This window comes from Typopeltis vanoorti, chromosome 3 (assembly GCF_054136105.1).
Source record: "Typopeltis vanoorti isolate ZY-2024b chromosome 3, IOZ_Tvanoo_1.0, whole genome shotgun sequence".
Classification (NCBI taxonomy): Eukaryota; Metazoa; Arthropoda; class Arachnida; order Uropygi; family Thelyphonidae; genus Typopeltis; species Typopeltis vanoorti.
Window position 1 is genome coordinate 152,210,881 of NC_143551.1, and position 19,581 is coordinate 152,230,461.

At 35.2% G+C, this 19,581-nt stretch overlaps 1 protein-coding gene across 2 annotated transcripts in view; it reads left to right on the plus strand.

Moving 5' to 3' along the window:
* LOC150108662 (dnaJ homolog subfamily B member 4-like) overlaps nucleotides 1-18,833 on the plus strand; it is a 48,203-nt gene extending 29,370 nt beyond the window's left edge. For both annotated transcript variants that reach the window (XM_090390916.1, XM_090390915.1), the window contains exon 3: nucleotides 17,228-18,833. In XM_090390916.1, coding sequence (XP_090247042.1) covers nucleotides 17,228-17,455 — 228 coding nt within the window. In that variant the 3' untranslated portion in view covers nucleotides 17,456-18,833. The remainder of the gene's footprint in view (nucleotides 1-17,227) is intronic.
* The last annotated feature ends 748 nt before the right edge of the window (nucleotides 18,834-19,581 follow it).

Genomic DNA, 19,581 nt, shown 5'->3' on the forward strand with positions numbered 1-19,581 from the left:
TCCTGTACACCTCCTGAGGGTATATATGAAGAATTTGGTGATAAGTTTGAAAATTCGTGAAAAAAAAATTCTTCTATATTGTCAACAAAGTGAAAGAACATAAAATTGTCTTGTTCCGTTGCACTGATTTAAAGAATAAAAGACAGCAAATTTACTATTACTAAATAGATTCGTTGCAAAGACTGATCTTTATTTGTTTTAGGGTTGATTATTTTTGGGAAGAGAGACGATAAATAAATTGTGAAGCCAAAAAGGGTCAAATATCATGTAAGACAGCTGCTGTCTTACATGATATCATGTAAGACATACTGCTGTCTTACAATATCATGTAAGACAGCAGTATGGCTACTCATACTGCTGTCTTACATTAATTTTTTTGCAATTAATCAGATATTTTTCATTTTTGGGATGATTAAATGTTGACCGGGAACATTGTCCAGGAGGAGAAGCACTTGAAATGGGATTCCTTTCTCGGCACAATATTCCTTCACCTGGTGAACAAAGTGGTTATTGAACCAGTCTCTCAGCACACATGTAACCCAAGCCTTGGTGTTTTATTTCCAGATTACAGGCAGCATACTGGTGTCAATGTTCTTGAAGGCGCTCGCTCTCTGGGAATGGTACACTCTAAGTGGTTTAAGTTTTAAGTCCCCTGAAATGTTGCTGCCAATCATAACAGTGATCTGATCTTTTGCAACCTTGAATCCAGGCATAGATTTTCCTCTTTTGCAATAAATGTCTATGTTGGCATCCTCTTCCAAAACAGTCGTTTCATCGACATTAAATATTTGCTCAGACAAATATTCTCCCTCCTCAATTATTTCTGCCAGAAGTTCTGGAAATTGACTTGCCATGTTTGTATCTGTACTTGCTACCTCACCCGTGACATTGATCCCATGCAAATGTTTAAGTTTCTTGAATTGTTTGAACCATCCAACACTAGCTTTAAATGTACTCTCTGCATCTGTGATGCCGGCCTGCTCTTTTAAATCCTTATATAAGGACATAACCTTCTTCTGGATAATCAGTAAACTTAACGGTATCTGCTTCTGTCTCAGATCATTGATCTAGTGAGACAATTTCTCCATCTGTGATATTTGGCCCAGCCTCTTCTTGGTAATAATTGTGCCCTTCAATGCTACCGCACCTTTCGTGCTTCCAACAATGCAAACTTATCCTTCACTATTGTATTCACTGTCAAAATAGGTCAATTTATTTCCTGAGCTATTGTTGATAGAATTTTCCTGCCTTCATACATACAAATTATTTTCAACTTTTCTTCTAAAGTATAATAAAATTAGTTTAATCCTTTATCCAAGTGTGAGCAAACAAAGTTTGCACTTGAAAGTATCTTGAGGACTGGGATAAGGTGGTACAACACCAGGGCAACTCGTTGCAAAGGTGGAGCAAGCTACCAACACTCCTGTCTCAGTATCTCATATAATGCAAAACACATCTCCTTGTGGATATGTCTAATGTTATGCATTAAGGGAAGGGCCACTACCCAGACTAGTTTCGACCTTTATTGAGGTCTCTTCAGTGGGAGCCAGGCCCAAGCTGAGATACCAGGCAGAAGCATTTGCAGGTCATCTCTACCTATAGGAGCTGCCAAATGGTGTGCCACCCTTTTTTAATAAATTACTCTGGATTTAGAGAAAGATGTTGAAAGTTTATTTTTCACTTGGTTAGAGTATAATAAAATTAGTTGAATCCTTTATCCAAGTGTGAGCAAACAAAGTTTGCACCTGAAAGTATCTTCAGGACTGGGATAAGGTGGTACAACACCAGGGCAACTCGTTGCGAAGGTGGAGCAACTTCTAAAGTAATTGCAGACCTTTTTGTTTTTTACATTTATTACCAGCACATCCGGTTTTGCGTTTGCATTCCATTTTAAGGGTAAAAAAAAAAAACAACGTTGTGATAGTGATAACAGGTGACTGAGCTAACCGCATGCAGCATCTGCTACTGTTGCAATAAGGCTGTCAAAGACGCACCCGCACAAAGCCACAAACATGTTCATATGCTCTAGTAGATTTATTACGTAACTGTGAGTTTATTTAAGTCGCGTGTTGCATAACTCGGGGTGTAACTGTATTTGCAAAGCAGTATACAAGTGTATTTACGTAATTATATGGTTAAAGTAGTTGTCGCAGTTGGCAACAATATGTTTTTCAATGAATTTATTATTCTCATTTTACTGTTACTCGTTTATTTTAACAAAACCAAAATACTGCTGTTTCTATTTTTGTATTGTTTTAACTTTTAACGTAATTATTTTATTTATTTATGTTTATTTGGATTTAATATTGATTTCGCTTTTGATAGTATAATACACATGATGATGCCAAGGAAGTTGGAATCCAAAGCTAGTAAAAGAAAACGATTTGGATAAAAGGAAAAACAGCTAAATAGTCAAAAGGGGACAATTTTTGTTTTTCTTTCTTCTGAAAATGAAGTGAAGAATTTCACAGAACTGAAGTTATACCTTAAATTTCTCAGAATGAAAGTGAAATGTTGGTATCAGTATCAGGAGGAGACAAAAGTGAAAATGAAGAACATCAAAATAATGTAGAAAACATAGGAGGGAAAGGAGTAAATGAAAAAAAAATCAAGAGTTTTGAAGAAAATTTTCAATCAGTCTGTACTTACCAATAAGCAAGCTATCTCTTATCCTACCGCGATATAGCAGTGTGGCCAATTAGTATTAATGAACAATTTATCAAGCATCTTTTAATAAATATACCTTAGAATGTTAATAAAATCAAAAATTAAAAAAAAAAAAAAAAACACACAGAACGCAATAGAATATGTCAGAAATGTAAATGAATCTCATTTTTACTGTAAAAAGCTGAATGGTACAAAGGAGAAGCGAGGGTGGCAAATTTTTTCAGAAATCAGCAAAGCTTTGTTTGTAAATTGTTTTCCAAGTCAAATAATAGCTTAATGAAAGGTTTTAATGACTGGAAAAATATAACACAATCCTTATGTGATCACGAGCATACTACTGAGCATATATGAGCAATGTGCACATATTGCAAAAGAAAATCGTTCTGTAAATAGTCGAACTGATGAAACAAATACATTCTGAAGAAAATTATTGGAGAGAGGTTTTAAAAGAATAATAGCTACCATTAAGTTACTGAGTAAACTAGGGCTAGCATTTAGAGGCAATACTGTTATTATTTAGGCCTCCAAGGAGTCAAAAGACTCATTGCCGGAGGTCTTTCCTAGGAAACACAGTCTGTCATACCACTCCTTAAACTCATAGACCGTTCTCACTCTCACCACTATCAAGTAATGTATTCCACAGTTTAACCACTCTCCATGCAAAGAAACCACTCTTCACCCTCTTGCTCACAGTTTCCTTTTGTAATTTCCAGGGATGGCTCCTTGTCGTCACTCCCTGCTGTTCAACCAAGTGAAAGAACTCCCCAATGTCAACCCTGTAACCACCTCCCAACAGTTTAAAAGTCTCAATCATATCACCTCTCCTTCTATCCACCAAACTCTGCAGTCCACATTCCCTCAGCCAATCCTCATAACTGACATTGTACAGTCCTGAAACTATCTTTATCTGCCTTTTGTACCCTTTCCACAGTTAATTTATCCCCTTCAAATCCTTGGGACCAATCTGGAACAGTAGTCTAAGTGTGGTCTGATCAGGGCTTTATACAACAGAATGATAACTCTTTTATCTCTGCAGGTCAGCATCCTTCTCGTTATTGCAGCAATCCTCTGTGTTAACTTCACTACCTTTGCAATATGACCCTTGAATTTCAGGTTTCTGTCGATCATAAACCCCAGATCTCTTGTCTACCCTACTTCCTCCAGTATATCTCCTCCAATAGAGTATGCAGCATCCCATCGATATGTCCCAAACCTCAAGACCTTACATTCTGCTGCATTAAACTGACATCCCCATTCATTTGCCCATCTGTTTAGCTTATTCAAATCCTCTTGTATGAGTACCACATCTGCACTATTACTAATAACCCCTCCCAGCTTCACATCCGTAAACAACTGAATATCCCCCTGCAATCCACTGACAATGTCATTGATATAAAGGTTAAACAATATAGGTCCCAATACTGAAGCCTGTGGGACCCCACTTGTAACTCTTTGCCTCCTTGAAACTGCCCCACCATACACAACGCTGATACCTATCGGACAGCCAATCCTGAATCCAGTTGATCAACCTGATATCCAAACCCATGTGCTGCAAGTTAAATATCAGCTTATCATGTTGCACCCTGTCAAATGCCTTCGCTAAATCCAAGAAAATGGCAGTGTATGCATTTCCCTCATCTACTGCTCTTTTAACTTTATAATAAAAGGCTAGCATATTACTAAAACAAGAGTGCCCTCCTTCATAAATCCATGTTCACTCTCACAGATAAAGTTACCCTCATCTGCCCAATGTTGTATACGGTCCCCCAACTAATTTTTCCAAGATCTTAACAACTACTGATGACACACAAACTGGCCTATAATTAGACACTCCCAGTCTGCTACTGCCCTTATGCAATGGCACTATCTTACCTTCCATTCCCTAGGCACCTTTCCCATAGCCAGACTTTCATTGAAAAGCCAGGTCAAAGGAGCAGTCAGTTCCTTACCACATTATCTCAAAACTCATGGTGAAATACCATCCAGTCCCGCTTTACTGACATCCAGAGTACTCAGTATTTGAAACACATTCTCCTCCTGCACCTCTAAACCTCGAACCTGCCCTATCCCTTTTTAATATTAAAATTTATTCCTCCAGGATGAAATACACCAATAAAGTGTTCATTGAACAATTCCACTATGTCCTCTGCATCAGTCACTCTATTCCCATTTTTATCCCACAATGTCATTCTTCCACAATCATTTCTCCTCCTGCTGACCACATAGCTAAAAAAAATTCCCTAGGATTTTCTTTGGATCTTATGGCCAATCTCTTCTCATATTTCAGTTTTGCCTTCCTTACCATACTGGTTGCTCTCCTTGGTGTGTCTTATATTCCTCATGGATCTGCTCTTCACCTGTCTCCTTATATCTCTTCCTTAGCCTCTTTTTCACATGCAGTTCCCGTTTAATATTGTTTGTCATCCACTTTACACCAAATTGTGTCCTCTTCTTCACTTGTGGAATACGGCTTGCTATTGCTGCTAACAAATATTCCTTCACAATTTCCCAAGCACTAATGATATCCTGGCCTTCTAATTCCTCCCTCGATGAAACTTCCCCAAGTTGATGTCTAAGACTATTATAATCACCTGCCTTATAATTCCACATATGTTCCTGTCTCTTTGATACTCCTGCATATCTATTCATCTTCCAAGTCAAACCACATGGTCACTCTCTCCAACTGATGGGAGAGATGTCATCTCAGTTATTATCAACTCTTCTGATGCTGTGACCAAATCCAAAACTTTTGAACCTCTTGTTCCCTCTGGTACATGTTACATAGCACAAATGCCTAAGACATTTGTCCCTCAAGAATTCTAGAAATTCCATTCCCTTATTCCTACGTGCATCTTCCTCTCCCCAATTTATACTGCTGTAGTTAAAATCCATAACAATCATTCTTCTTGCACTTGCCAAGCTCAACTGTCCAAACATCTCCTGGTCCCCACCCTCTGTGCTCTGTGTATATCCCATCTTGCCTATCTCTACCTGACATCATATGATTTCAAAACCATTAATGTCACTGCCTTCCAAAGCCTCCACTCTTAGAGGACATAAGTCGTCACTTATCATAAGCAGTACTCCACCACCATGCTTTCTCTTCCTATCCTGCCGAAAAATGCTGTACCCAGCTACTTCTATTCCTGTTATTGTATCCTCTTCTGTCAACCATGTCTCAGTGATCCCAATAATCTTTGGCCATGTTAATGCTATCAGTGCCACCAATTCCTCTCCTTTATACTGGGTACTCCTGGTATTAGTATAAAGCATAAAAATGCCACTATTTCTATACCTAGCATTATCTCCTCTAGACTCTGTTGGGCTCAGCATTACCTGATGTTGTCCCCCTTCTCCCAAGTACCCTTTCCCACAAGAGGCCACCCCTGCTACCATCCACCTTGGGCATTCTAGAGTCCCTGCATTGACACACTGACTCATTCAGAATAGCAAATACAAATATTTTTTCTGTTTCTTGCAGAAATTATTTATCGTTTACATTATTTAAGTGAATTTGATTTTTAAAATATCACATGAAAATGTATGCCAACTGTGGTTCTGGCATATCAAATTATCTTTCTTACCACACTTGTGATGAATTCATAGCATTAATAGCTAATGAAACAAGAAATATTAATATTAGTAATTAAGGAATTTGCTTATTTTGAAATAATAATCACCTCGCCTACTTCCTATAGTGGAACGAAAAGGCGTTAACTTTTTTTTTTTTTATCGATACAATGCCAGGCATTGCCCATAATGACCAACTAGCTATTATATTTAGGTAACATTACTGCAAATTCTGACATCAGAGAAACATTTATCAGGTTCAGTATTACGCAACATAATTCCTTATGTTTAGAAGAGGTATTATTAAAAAAAATTAGAATTATCTTTGGAGATAAAAATGTGCAGAGGGCAAAGCTATCATAACACTGCCAGTATGAAAGGTGCTGTACAGGTTTACAAGCTAGGCTGAAAAAGCAGTCCCTCTGCACATTATATACCATGCTTTAGTCATTCCTTAAATTTAACTGGCAACTATGTCTTGAAGCAGTGCAGTATTTTTGTTTTATTCAAAATGCATGTAATTACTTTTGATCTTCAACAAGAAGATGGGATATACTCCTTAAACATTTAGGAAAAAAAATCTTTACCAGGTAAGACTAAATGAAACAAGGTGGTCTGCAAGAACTGATGCTATTTTGGTTTTGAAACATGGATATAAACAAATTACAGAGGCATTACTTGAACTGTCCATTTCTCCTCATGAAAACCTATTTCTAAATTAAAGAGCTCACCATTGGCTGAACATTTTGACAATTCAGAAACAGCAACTTGAAACAGTTGTGTGGGAAAAAATTTTACAATAAATAAATGCTACTAGTAAATCTCTACAAGATCCCAATATGGATTTGTTGTTAGCTAATATTTATTAGTCTTTAGTGGTTTTATTTTAGACATAAGAAATAGTTTTGCTGCTTTAAATTAAGAAGCGAATTTATTATCAGAAGAGACAGAATTTAAAGATGAGAAGGAAAGAATGAAAAAAGGGAAAAAAAAACTGTGACGAAGTTTTGAAATCTAACGATGAGATTATATTACATGGGAAAGAAAATTTCATTGTTAATACATTTAAAGTCAGGAAATTAATGAAAGAGTAAAAAGCTATTTAGACATATTAGATATGTTTGATATTTTTTTGAAAAAAAATATATACATCAAGACAACTACCAAGATTAGTATTAACAAAATTTTACAAACTTATGGGACTGATATTGACTTGGAAAAATTTGTTGAAGTGAAGTGATTTTTAATAATGATAAAAGAAGAAAATTCTTCAATTAAAAATATATACAGATTTATAAACGATGGGTTAAGGTCTACTTTTCCGAATGTAGAAATAATTTTTAAAATATTTTTGATGATGCCTATTTGAAATGCAAGTGCTAAATGCTCATTTTCAGCGTTGAAACAAATAAAAAAATTATTTAAGAAGCAACTTGCACCAAAATAAAACAAGTGAACTGTTTTAATTTAATCATCATCATCATACGTATCAAGGATTTAGGCCTAGCATGGCCTGTTCCGGCCTTAGGTCATCGTTTAAGAGGACATCCTGGTTTTCTTTTTCCTAATGGCTTGTATTTTAAGGCTTGTTTTGGTAATCTTTCTGTTTTCATTCTTTGAACGTGTTCCATCCATTGATGTTTATATTTTTTAATTTTTTCTATTACTGGTTCTTGATTTAATTCTTTCATAATATCTTCGTTTCTTTTGTGATCAAATAGGGTATACTTTGCAGTTTTTCTCATAAACTTCTTTTCTGCTGTTGTTAATCTTTGTCTTTTTGTTTTATTGTTCAGATTTCGCTTCCATACATTAAGACCGGTAAGGCTAATGTATTGTATACTTTTAGCTTGGTTTGTTTTTGAACTAGGTTTGGTTTAAATATAGAGTTAATTACACCTGTTATTTTTAAATATTTTGCAATTTTTACGTTTATATCTTTTTCATTTTCATATGTGATCATACATCCTAGGTAGTTAAATGAATTCACCTGTTCTAAGATCTTGTTATCTATTACTATTTTAGTTCTTGCTAGATCTTGTCCTTTAAAGGCCATAGTTTTTGATTTTTCTGTTGATATTATCATACCATAATCTTTTGGATATCTCATTTAGATTTAAAATAGCTTTCTGCAAGTTATCTTCAGAATTTGTAATTATTATTTGGTCGTCTGCAAAGAGGAGAGTGTTTAAGTTAACTGGAGGTGAAAGTTTAATTCCTTGATGTAAATTTTTACTCCATTTTATTATTATTTCATTTAAGTAGATATTAAAAAGAGTTGCTGAGAGGGGGACATCCCTGTCGTACCCCTTGGTTTATCTCTCTTGTATATGATAGCTCGTGATTTAATCTTATTTGTATTTGATTATTTCATATATACTTGTGATAGCCTTTAGGATATTATTTGGTATTTGTCTTTTTTTTAATATGTTAAATAATGTTTCTTTTAACTTTGTCAAATGCTTTTTCAAAGTCAATAAATGCAATATGTGTTTCTAAATTATATTCTCTTCTTTTCTCTATTATTAATTTTAGGCAAAAGGCTGGGTCTATACATGATCGTCCTTTTCTAAATCCATTCTGTATCTCTAGAATAAAGTTTTCAGAATATTTCATTAGTTTGTTATTTAAGATTCTGCTATATATTTTATAACAGGAATTTAGTATACTGATACCTCTATAGTTTTTAGGGTCATCTCTATTACCTTTCTTAAAGATAGGAATCACAATTACTTTTTTTCCATTCTATTGGGGGGGGGGGATACCAGTTGAGTAAATTTTATTTAAAAACGATAAGAGTCTTTATTATTATTTTTAATTTAAATTTGAACTGATTTATTTTTATACTTTTTGTAAATGCAAATATATGTATATCAATGTTATTTTTATTTTATTAAAATGAGTTATTATGGAAATGTTGACTTTTATTTCCACTAAACTAAAATAAAAAAAAATGTTTATGAATTTGAATAATTGAAATATCTTTTGAGGTCTCATAATGATGTTGAATTTAAGTCCTCCAAAACTATAAATGCAGCCCTGCTTCTTGATGTCTTTCTGTGAAGACAGCAGACGACATGTAGTGCACTATTTATGGTAAGAGGTGATGTGCTTTGGTGCAAGAATTTGAAAGAGTTGGAGGGAGAAGAATGATGCAGGGGAAGAAAGTGAGATGAAAGCGCAATTAGGAGTTATATTGGATGTTCCTTTGGAACAGAAAGCATGACTGCCATTTGCACAGGAAGAAAGTTCAATTACTTGAAGTCCTCTTCCATTGCATTCCATGTGCTAGAGCATGGATATGTGCCAGTAGAACAGTGCATTGTTCTTGGTTTTTGCCATTGTTATTGCTCTTTATCCTCTCCTTTGCTTTGTGATGCAGAAACTATGGCAAAAACCAAGAACAATGCACTTCTACTGAACACAGAATCCATGCTCTAGCACATGAAATGCAATGGAAGAGGAATTCAAAGTAATTCAAAGGACTTCACAAAGGCAGTGATTAATATAAGTGTTCAAGAGGTGGTTGTGCCACTGTAAAAAGCATTGGTCAGACCACATGTGGACTATTGTTCTCAGATATGGTCATCTGGTTTTCAGTGTGATGTGAAAATATTGGAGAGGGTCCAGAGATGAATGACTAATAAGCATCAGAACTTTGGAATGCTGGCTAGAGAGAGAGAGAGGTTGAGGAGATGTGGATTGCAGAATTAAGCGGGTAGGAGGGAAAGAGGTAATATGATAGAGGCATTTAACTTAGTGAGAGGATTTTATCGGATTAACCAGAAGGGATTTTAAGAAGAGTAGAAGGCAAGAGAGGAATAACCTGATGCCATCTCTGGAAGTTTTGTAAGAGTGGTGAAGAGGAGTATAAGGAGTAGATTTTTTACATGGAGAATTGTCAGAGAGTGGAACACATTACCAGAATATGTTGTTAATGCAAGGAGTGTTAAGGATTTTAAGATTTGGTATGATAAATATGTTGTCAGTTCAATGAGTCTGCTGACACATGCATCATGTGCATTTCAAATTGCACATCTGTAATAAAGAGTGAATATTAGGCAAATGTAAATGCACCTTCATTGAAAAACACTGACTTGAACCAGTGATTGGCAACCTTTCAGTTTGTCTGTGCATTATGAGTGGTGCACATGTATTGCAAGTTGTCAAAGGTTAATAAACTTTGTGCCACTGACAAGTATAAAATTGGTAAAATAGAAAAAATAACATCAGTGTGTACATAGCATTTGTGATAGGTGGCAAATTCATATTATAAATCACTTGACTTTTTAAATAAGTGATTTGGTATTATTAACTGTTTGAACATGCTAAGAGACTTGCATTATTCATAGATGAAAATTGCAGCATACTTGCCTGGTGTTATGGACTTGCTCAAGAAATTTAGCAACAAAAATCACATAAATTCTTAACTAATGAGATGTTTGTTTTTTCAATATTAATAAATATTTCTTTTTTTTTTTTAATGAAACTTCTTTCTACTCTATTTCCCTTTCCTTCCCCTCTCTCAGCTTGAGCTGAGATGTGAGGTGATTCTTCAGATTCTTTTTTAATTAGATCAAAAACTGCTCTTCATTTAAAAAAAAAAAAAAAAAAAAAAAAGAAGAAGGTCGCTGATCCCTGACTTAAATGCTGAAACAACTGTTAGTTTCTCAGGGCAAACCTATTGGACTAAATGCAACTTCTGGCACATCTTAGATGTCTAGTTGTTTAAATTCATATGATTTCAAAATTTGTTGTGGTTTTATTGTTCAGTTAATGGTGGTGTGATTTTCAAAATATTCCTACTGTTGGTTCTAGTTACCTTCCGATTAGGCTGTCTCTGTGCCTGGCGTTGTGACTACGTCATCCTTGAACTACTGCCGCACATGAACATGTTTCTGCCGTGTCTAAGGGGACTTTCTCTGATCCTTCCGATGATACGTTCAGTGATGACATGATTCTGCAAAGGCCGATAATTCATGAACGGCTCCGCTTGGAATCTCTTGGGCATCTCCAGGAAAAGGCACATTGTCCGACATCGCAGCACCTATGCTCCTCACTCTCACGAACCATCCATCAAAACTCACCAAGAAGGAACCAGGAAAAAGAAAGAAGACCCAAAGATAAGGATGACTAAACAAATACACATGTAATAACTACAGTAATAAGTTTTAATAAGTAAATATTTCATCCTAAGTATCTTAGGACATCTCCTAAGACTGACAATGCCCTAAGATACTTAGGATGAAATATTTAGTTATTAAAACTTATTATTGTGGTTATTACGTATGTTTGTTTAGTCATGAATTTTCCACAGGTTTCATTGTACAATGAAGATAAGGATGTCTCTGTAGTAATTACTTTGAAATGTTAAGTAAGCAGTGAGAACAGTGGTGTGATAGAGAAAATACCTAGGAAATAGTTATGAGAATCTTTTTAGTATTGGAGGTTAAAAAAAACTGTAATAGATTGGTATTTAACTAGAAATGCTCAGATATGAAGGTATAGAAGTTTTATTATGTGACACCTCCATGCAGTTTGAGGCTGTTTATAAACATGGTAACATTAACAACTGTTAATTGCATATTTTCTCTGTCCAGTTATGTTTTGCAAGTAAAAACCCTAGTTTCTGCAAGGGGAATCAAATATGAGATCTGCTAACTGACCTTCAGTTGTAAAAGTCCATGCAAAGATTCCTGTTATCTTAATGACTGTTCTAAAGAGGCCTTGCTTGTATAGTATTGTCCTGGTGCTTCAGGTAATATTCTTGCAGTCTGAACACCATTTAAAATGATTTTAAATTATGATTCTGAATGTGGGTCAGAAATAACTATTGCTTGAAGACTGGAAATCGCAGACAAGAGTTTTCTGAGAAAATTTAAGTGATAGGATCACTAAACATGAAGATATTAAAAAGGAACTTGACATTAGGTTTGTCCTCACATTTCTGAATGGTAATCTAAGGTAGATTAGCATTCAGCACTTAAACAACATGGGAAAGGTTAGTCAGATAAATGCTTTATGCTATTTATCCGGCAGTGGGAAAAAAACCAAGAGGACGAAGAACTAGGAGTTCTGCAGTTGTTAATCTCTTTAAGGGTATATACAGTTGTTCCTCACTTTCTCAGAACCCATTGAGACCACAGCAATTCATCACTTAAAAAATACACAAAAGGTTCGGTGTGATCAACCATTACAGTAATTGGTGTTTGGACTAATTCGTATAGAATAGCTGTGCAGAGATAGTTTTATGCCAGAAGAGAGCTCATATTGCAATTGATTAAATAAACAGTAGGAAATAGTATGCGCTGTATTGATGTATGGGATGACTGATGGGTGAAAGGATTTATACTTGAAGGTTTTGGAGTCATGTGTGCTTGGAGAAATTCTTTGGTGAATGAGTGAATGTTTTTATATTGAGCCCATACACAAGAGGTTGGTTGATCAACCTATAGTACTGTGTATGGGTCGTGGGTTGGGAAAGGAGAAACTTGTTTACGTTTGATTTAAAAGATTATATATTGCATTCCTTGGGAAACTCATCAAGGGGAAGACTGTTCTGCAATACAGTAGTAGCAGGGATAAAGGAGAAGGAAAAGAAACTTGTTCTGTGGGTGTACTGTGAAGGGATATTGGGCTGAAGCTGCATGTGTTCCAAGTACTAAGTGGGGGAATTATTGATACTATTTCACATAAACATTTGCCATGGAAATATTTATAGAATACACAAATTGTAAAAACCAAACTCACTCTTCCCACTGTCTCTGTGAGAAAGTGGGACGAGTGAGTTGGTAAGAGATGGGTCATTAATCAATCTAATTGCTCTCGTCAAGTCAAGGGAGTTCTTAGGGGAGCCCCACTCCAGATGTAAGAGCAATATTCAATAGCTGGGTGGATTTGTGATTTGGATAAGGTTAACAGCTATTTAGAGGTGAAGTAACGTCTTGAGTGAAAGAGAAATCCTAGTTTTTTAGAAGCTGAGGATGCAGTGGTTGTAATGTGTTTTATTCAGGAGAGAATGTCAGGGTGATTCCAAGAAGAGAAATCTCATCTTGTCTGAAAATTTTGAATATTGTCAAAAATAATACTGTGAAAAGATGGTTCTTTTTTGTGAGACATAAGACAGAACTGGGTTTTACTAGCATTGAAATTGAAGAGTTAATCTGAACCCCATTGGAGGATAGTTTGAAGATCAGAATTGAGGGCAGTGGTGGTGGTTGAGGTGAGTATGGGTAGAGTAAGGTTTATTAAATGAAAGGGAGGAGTGCAGTATGCTGTCATCTGCAAAACTATTGGGTTGGAGGTCAACTGAAGTAGGTCATTGATATATAGAAGGATTATATAGATGAATTGATATATAGATGTGTTTGAGAAGTTTTAAAATAGCATACAAGTTTTTGTTAATAGTTTCTCCATAATAAATTTAGTTTAATCCTTTATCCAAGTGTAAGCAAACAAAGTTTGCACCTGAAGTATCTTCAGAACTGAGGCAACTCGTGGTAAAGGTGGACCAAACATAGCATTATTCATGTGTGTAAGGAGACGTGCTTTGCATTATGGGAGATACTAAGACAAGGAGTGATGAGAGCTTGGTCCACCTTTACCACGAGTTGCCTCAGTCCTGAAGATACTTCAGAGAAAAATATTTTGCAATGTAACTGGCCATAGAAGTCAGCTGAGCAAGGGAAGCAGCAGAAGGATGTCAACTTGTCAGCAAAATGCTTACCGTATTTACTGGAATATAACTTGCACCTCTCATTTTACTTTATGAAAAAGACATTAAAATGTTTTGCATATACCTCCCAAACGAAAAATGTTTAAATATGTTCTCGTCGAGACGATAGTAACTCGCTCCTTTCAGTTAACAGCACGCCCTCCCCAACAGCCATTATACTGTAGATGCAAGAAAAACAAGTAGTTTTGTTGTATCCCTGAATTAGATACAGAGGTTTTTGCAGTCTGTGTAATATATTTCTCAACAAATTATGCAATTAGAGACAGCTGGAATAAAAATGGTGCTAACTAATGAATCGTATGTCCCCTCTCACAGAAACTATGCTGTATAGACTCAAGCAAAACCATATGTTGCACCGGAAACACAGTATCTAACTAAAACCTATTGTCCAATTTTTCAATTACATGAAATAACTCTTTATTTCATTGCATTTGAAATTCTCGATGTCATTATGGCAGATCACGTTGTGATCTGCCATAATGACATTGAGAGTTTCATAACAGTTGATAATCGTCATAACATGCATGTTATGACGATTACATCTGAACTCTTGATAATTTTTTTTGTTGTTTTTTTTCTCTTTTTCTTGTAGCAAGTTAGCTAGTGTTGTATGCACGTGGCAGGGTTTTGAACCATCAAGAACATATGCAATAACAGACATCATATACTTTGTAACTTTATTAACTTTATTCTCATAGACAAGCTTACATGTTGGTTATGCATTACTAAATCACTTAAGGAATTGACAACGTATATAAGAATATAAATTAAATGACACTTTAATAGATATTTCGGCAACGTCACGATGCCATCTTCAAAAGGAACTTACAAAAAAGGCACGTGCACATAGACACTACAACACAGTAGCTGAGAATGAAGTGAGGAAGCTATTCTCCTAAAAGTCCTGATGGTGCCCCCTAGCGGGCTATGTAGGTGTTCTTGGCCGTTGGGCTGAAGGTCTGCTGATGTAAGCCTCCCAAATTTGGGGCATTCTCATGCAACCAAATTTGTTGAGGTTTGGAGAGTTTCTTAGGGCTGAGGCTGATTCCATGAATAGTCTTTCGAATTTGAACTTGCTACGGTGTATTGTTGTAGCTTTCTTCCACCATATTCTGTGGTGTGTATCCATAGCATGGGCTGCAAGACCCAAGTGGCTGTACTTGTGAAACCAGATGTAGTCCTTGTGTTCCGAAATTCTGATTTTCGCTGTCCTGCCTGTTTGGCCAAAGTAAGACAGTTTACAGCTACAAGGGACCTGGTATACACCAGGTAGGTCTAGGGGAAGTGGTTGATCTTTAGTGGAGCGGATAAGGGATGCCAATTTTCAGTTTGGTCTGTAACAGGAGGTCAAGTCATGTTTTTTTAAGATTTTGGTAATTTTTTCTGAGGTGCCTCGGATGTAGGGAGTGGTGATGGATTTAGAGTAATCCTTGTTGTGAGGGGGGGGTGTCAATATTTTTTGGATTTTATGGGAGGTGTAGCCATTGGTCGAGGATGTGATTTAGTTCAGTGTTTAGGGCCTTGTCATTTGAACAGATTAGTTTAGCCCTGTTGTATAGTATTTTCACCACTCCATATTGTTCTGTGGAGGGGGGGGTTGGTGAATGTACCTGCCTGTATGGGTGGGTTTTCTATAAACTGAGAAAACCAAGTCAGGTTGGCAGGTGACTAGTGTGTCTAGGAAAGGGAGGCTGTTGTTTTCCTCTTTTTCCAGAATGAACTTGATTCTGGGGTGTTGGTTGTTTAAGTGTGTTAAGGAGACTCCTCTCCTTAACAGAGCCATGTGGACAAATAGCAGACACGTCTCTCTCTGATTAGTCATAATTCATCAGACATATGTGCAACATGGAAACACAATGCTATTCATTAACTTTTTTTTTTCTCAATCGAACTTTAATTACATGATTTTGATTTCTTTCTCAAATATTTGATTTTAACTGTATGGTATTTGCAAATAGTAACCAGCATATATTTGATACTCGTTTTCCCAGTTTTTTGCTTTCTTATTGCTTTGTGTGTGTTTTTATCGTTTAATGAGTGCAAGGAAGACTTATTTTTTCTAAGCAACAAATAGATGGAATGAAAGTGGGTGAGAAATTGATATAGTAAGTTTGAAGCTGAACTGTATATATCATTAACCACCAGCTGCTTGTTTTTTTGCATGCATAGAAATAAGCTGATAATGGAGGTTAGTTCAGTGGTAATAGCTCCCATGGAATATCAAATAGAAAACAGAAATCTGAGTGACTGAAGGTTGTCAGATGGCTCTTACTTGCATGTATTTGCAAGTCATGACAGATTAATTTATTCATTCACTTGTTCATATATATATATATATATTATTTTTCACACTTATCAAATCTTCAAACCACTAGAAATTTTAAATTAAAGATGCTAAGAAATTATATTCTTGGTTTAATCCTTTATCTAATATAAGCATAGTAATGTAATTACTATGTAGGCAAACAAAGTTTGCTCCTGAAGTATTTTCAGAACTGGGCAACTCATATACAGAAGATAAAGACTTCACATCACTTCTCTTAGTATTCCATAATGCAAAGCACATATCCTTATGGACATGTATAATGCTGTGCATTATGGGAAGAAGTGATGTGAAGTCATTAGCTTCTATATATGAGTTGCCCAGTTCTGAAAATACGTCAGGTGCAAACTTTGTTTACACTTGAATAAAGGATTAAACCTAGAATATAATTTCTTGTCATCTTTAATTTATATCATAGCTAAGTGGGAAAACTCCCAACATCAAACCACTAGGCCTCAATTCTGTGGTATATTGCTTTTTCAGTTTTTTGTCTTTTATTTTGACTTTCTAGATTTTCTGACTACTTTTCAGTACTTCATCAGGGCCTGAAGAAGTTTACAAGAAACCAATGCAAGACTACTATTTTAATAAAATAGTAGTCTTGCATCGATTTCTTGTAATTGGATTTGCAGTTAATTCTTTGGTACTTGAAAGTGGAACAAACTTAATAGCATGTGGAATTTTCACATACTAAATTGGCTCATTTACAATAAGGGCAGATTTACTCATTTGTTTTCTGTTAATTGATTAAATGCTGTTGTAATTCTTCTGGAACACTTCCATGCACTTGTTGCTGATATGATTAATCTGGTTTTTATTATTGGAAAATGTGCTTCTGTGTTTTCAATAAGAAAACATTTCCAAATTTATAACTAGTGTTGAATGCAATATATGTAGGTATTATTTATTGAAATCATCCCTCTTTATTTTAGGCACTATGTGGAACCAAAATAGAGATTCCAACTATAACAGGGGAAAAGAAAACTTTGAGGATAAGTGATATTGTGAAGCCAAATACCATTCAGAGGGTACAGGGTCAAGGACTGCCACATCCAAAGGAACCATCAAAAAGAGGAGATCTGATTATAACATTTGACATAAAGTTTCCAGATATCCTTACAGAAACAACAAAACAAATCCTGTGGGACTGTTTACCATAAAATAAAAATAAAAAAACGCTATGGCTACATTTTACTTGTAGCTGCATTTACAGAGCTGTAGTTAAACTTCTTGTATACTTTGTTGTAATCAGAATGGTGTAGCACTTGTAAAATGCAAATGTCCAGAAACGGGTCAGCTTGTTTCATGTTAGGATGCATCCCATATATGATTGATTTATTTAATACTGCAATTTGTGGAAGCTTTCAGTAAGTGGCTTGTGTATATGTAAATATTTTGTAAATAAATACTTTGGTTATTAACAGCTGATTTTTCAGCTAAGTTAAAATTTCATTAAAATTCTCTAATTGTATTTTTAAGTAACTGAAAAAAAAAGTAGATTTTGAACTTCTATTTTTTTTTTGGGAAGGCAAGAAGACAAGCATCTTTCTGAATCACTAAATGTATTCTAGCATCTATACATCTCCCTTTCAGAAATTTCCTAGTAGATTTTGTGAAATGAATTATTTTAATGCAGTACCTATTCCTTCAGTATGCAAAGCATGTTTTGTTTGCTGTAATTGTTTATATGATGAGAGATTCCTTATTTGTCAATAACCAGATCTAATTATGTCTAATTTGTGCTGTTTTGAAATTGAACTGCTACATTTAATCTGATCAGCCTAAGACACAAAACATTAAAACAAACAGAATACTGCAGTGTTATTTTAATTTTCATCCAAAACTTTACACATCTTATAAACACATTTACTCTATATTTTTGCTCATTAGGGTACTTTCAAGTATCTAGTTCTTGTATGAACTTCCCATAATGCATCTACATTCCTTGGTGGACAATTGCATAACTTTACAGTCACCAACTATTCTCTAAAACTGCATACATGCCTTTACTATATTTATAAGAACTGTGATGGGGAAAATTTATTGTTGCTAATTGAAGTAAATAGTTACCTTCATGGCAGCTAAACCTTTATAACAGGAATGAGTGAGGGCAGCATCTATCACCAGCCGGAATGGATTTCATGAATAGCATGAATAATAGTAGGTACATATTATGCTTGTTTGTCCGAGACATAATAGTGTATGATTATCCTATACTAAATCACAAGTAAAATTGTGGTCTGCATTTTAGGATAAAGGTATTTAAAATGGACTGATATATATATATATATATATATATATATATATATATATATATCCCACTTCTCCATTGTATTCAGAAATTTCTGAGAGGGATGTGTTTATATACGTGTATTGTAATGAGTTTATTCCTCTGATTTTAAATAAAAGATCCTCCTGAGTACTCAAATGTCTTAATATTCAGTTGATATTTGGTATATATTCAAAATTTGTTTAGGTTCAACCTTCATTTTGTATCTACTTGTACATCAAATATTATTAAATGAATCCAACATTGGATCCAGTCTTGTTCTTATCATAAACCAGTTTTTACACCTAAAGAATTTTCTTTAATTGTCCTCAAAACAATATTGTGATAATTATAGCCAAATGTTAGTCATGAAATGAATGGGTGGCCTAGACAGTTGATAACTAATTGTGCCAAGCTTGATCATCTCTTTGTGTCGTGTAGTGTATATCTAGTCCTCGCCCCCCCGTTCTTAGCAGCATTCATTCTCAGCTTTCAAGGATGCCCTCTTGTCCTTTCCTCAACCTCCATAAATTGAAAAATTCCATCAACTGAAATCCTGTATGACCCTTTCAGAAGTTTCAAAGTATTAATCATATCATTCCTGTTTGTTAGTATCTGCAGTCTATAAATTCTCAATCTGTTCATAATCAGTATTCCACAGTCCTAATATCTTTAACTCTCCACTATATCAGATCACAATGGAGGCCAGACTTGTGCACAATAGTCCAAGTGAAGTCTTATCAAAGCCTTTTACAGAGGTAAAATGACATCCTTATCTTTACATGTGAACATTTCAGTATTGGAATTATCTTTTGATAATTGCAGTCATGCACACTTGCAGAGAAGAGCATACAAAAGAACATATTGACCAAAGCAATAAACTACTCTTTTGTTCACGAATGCTAGAATCAACGGAGTAGAGAACTCATTAACCCATCATATTGCCTTGGTCAATATGATGGGTTAATGAGTTCCCATTCTGTTAACCATCAACTTGGTGTATGCAACATTGAGCTC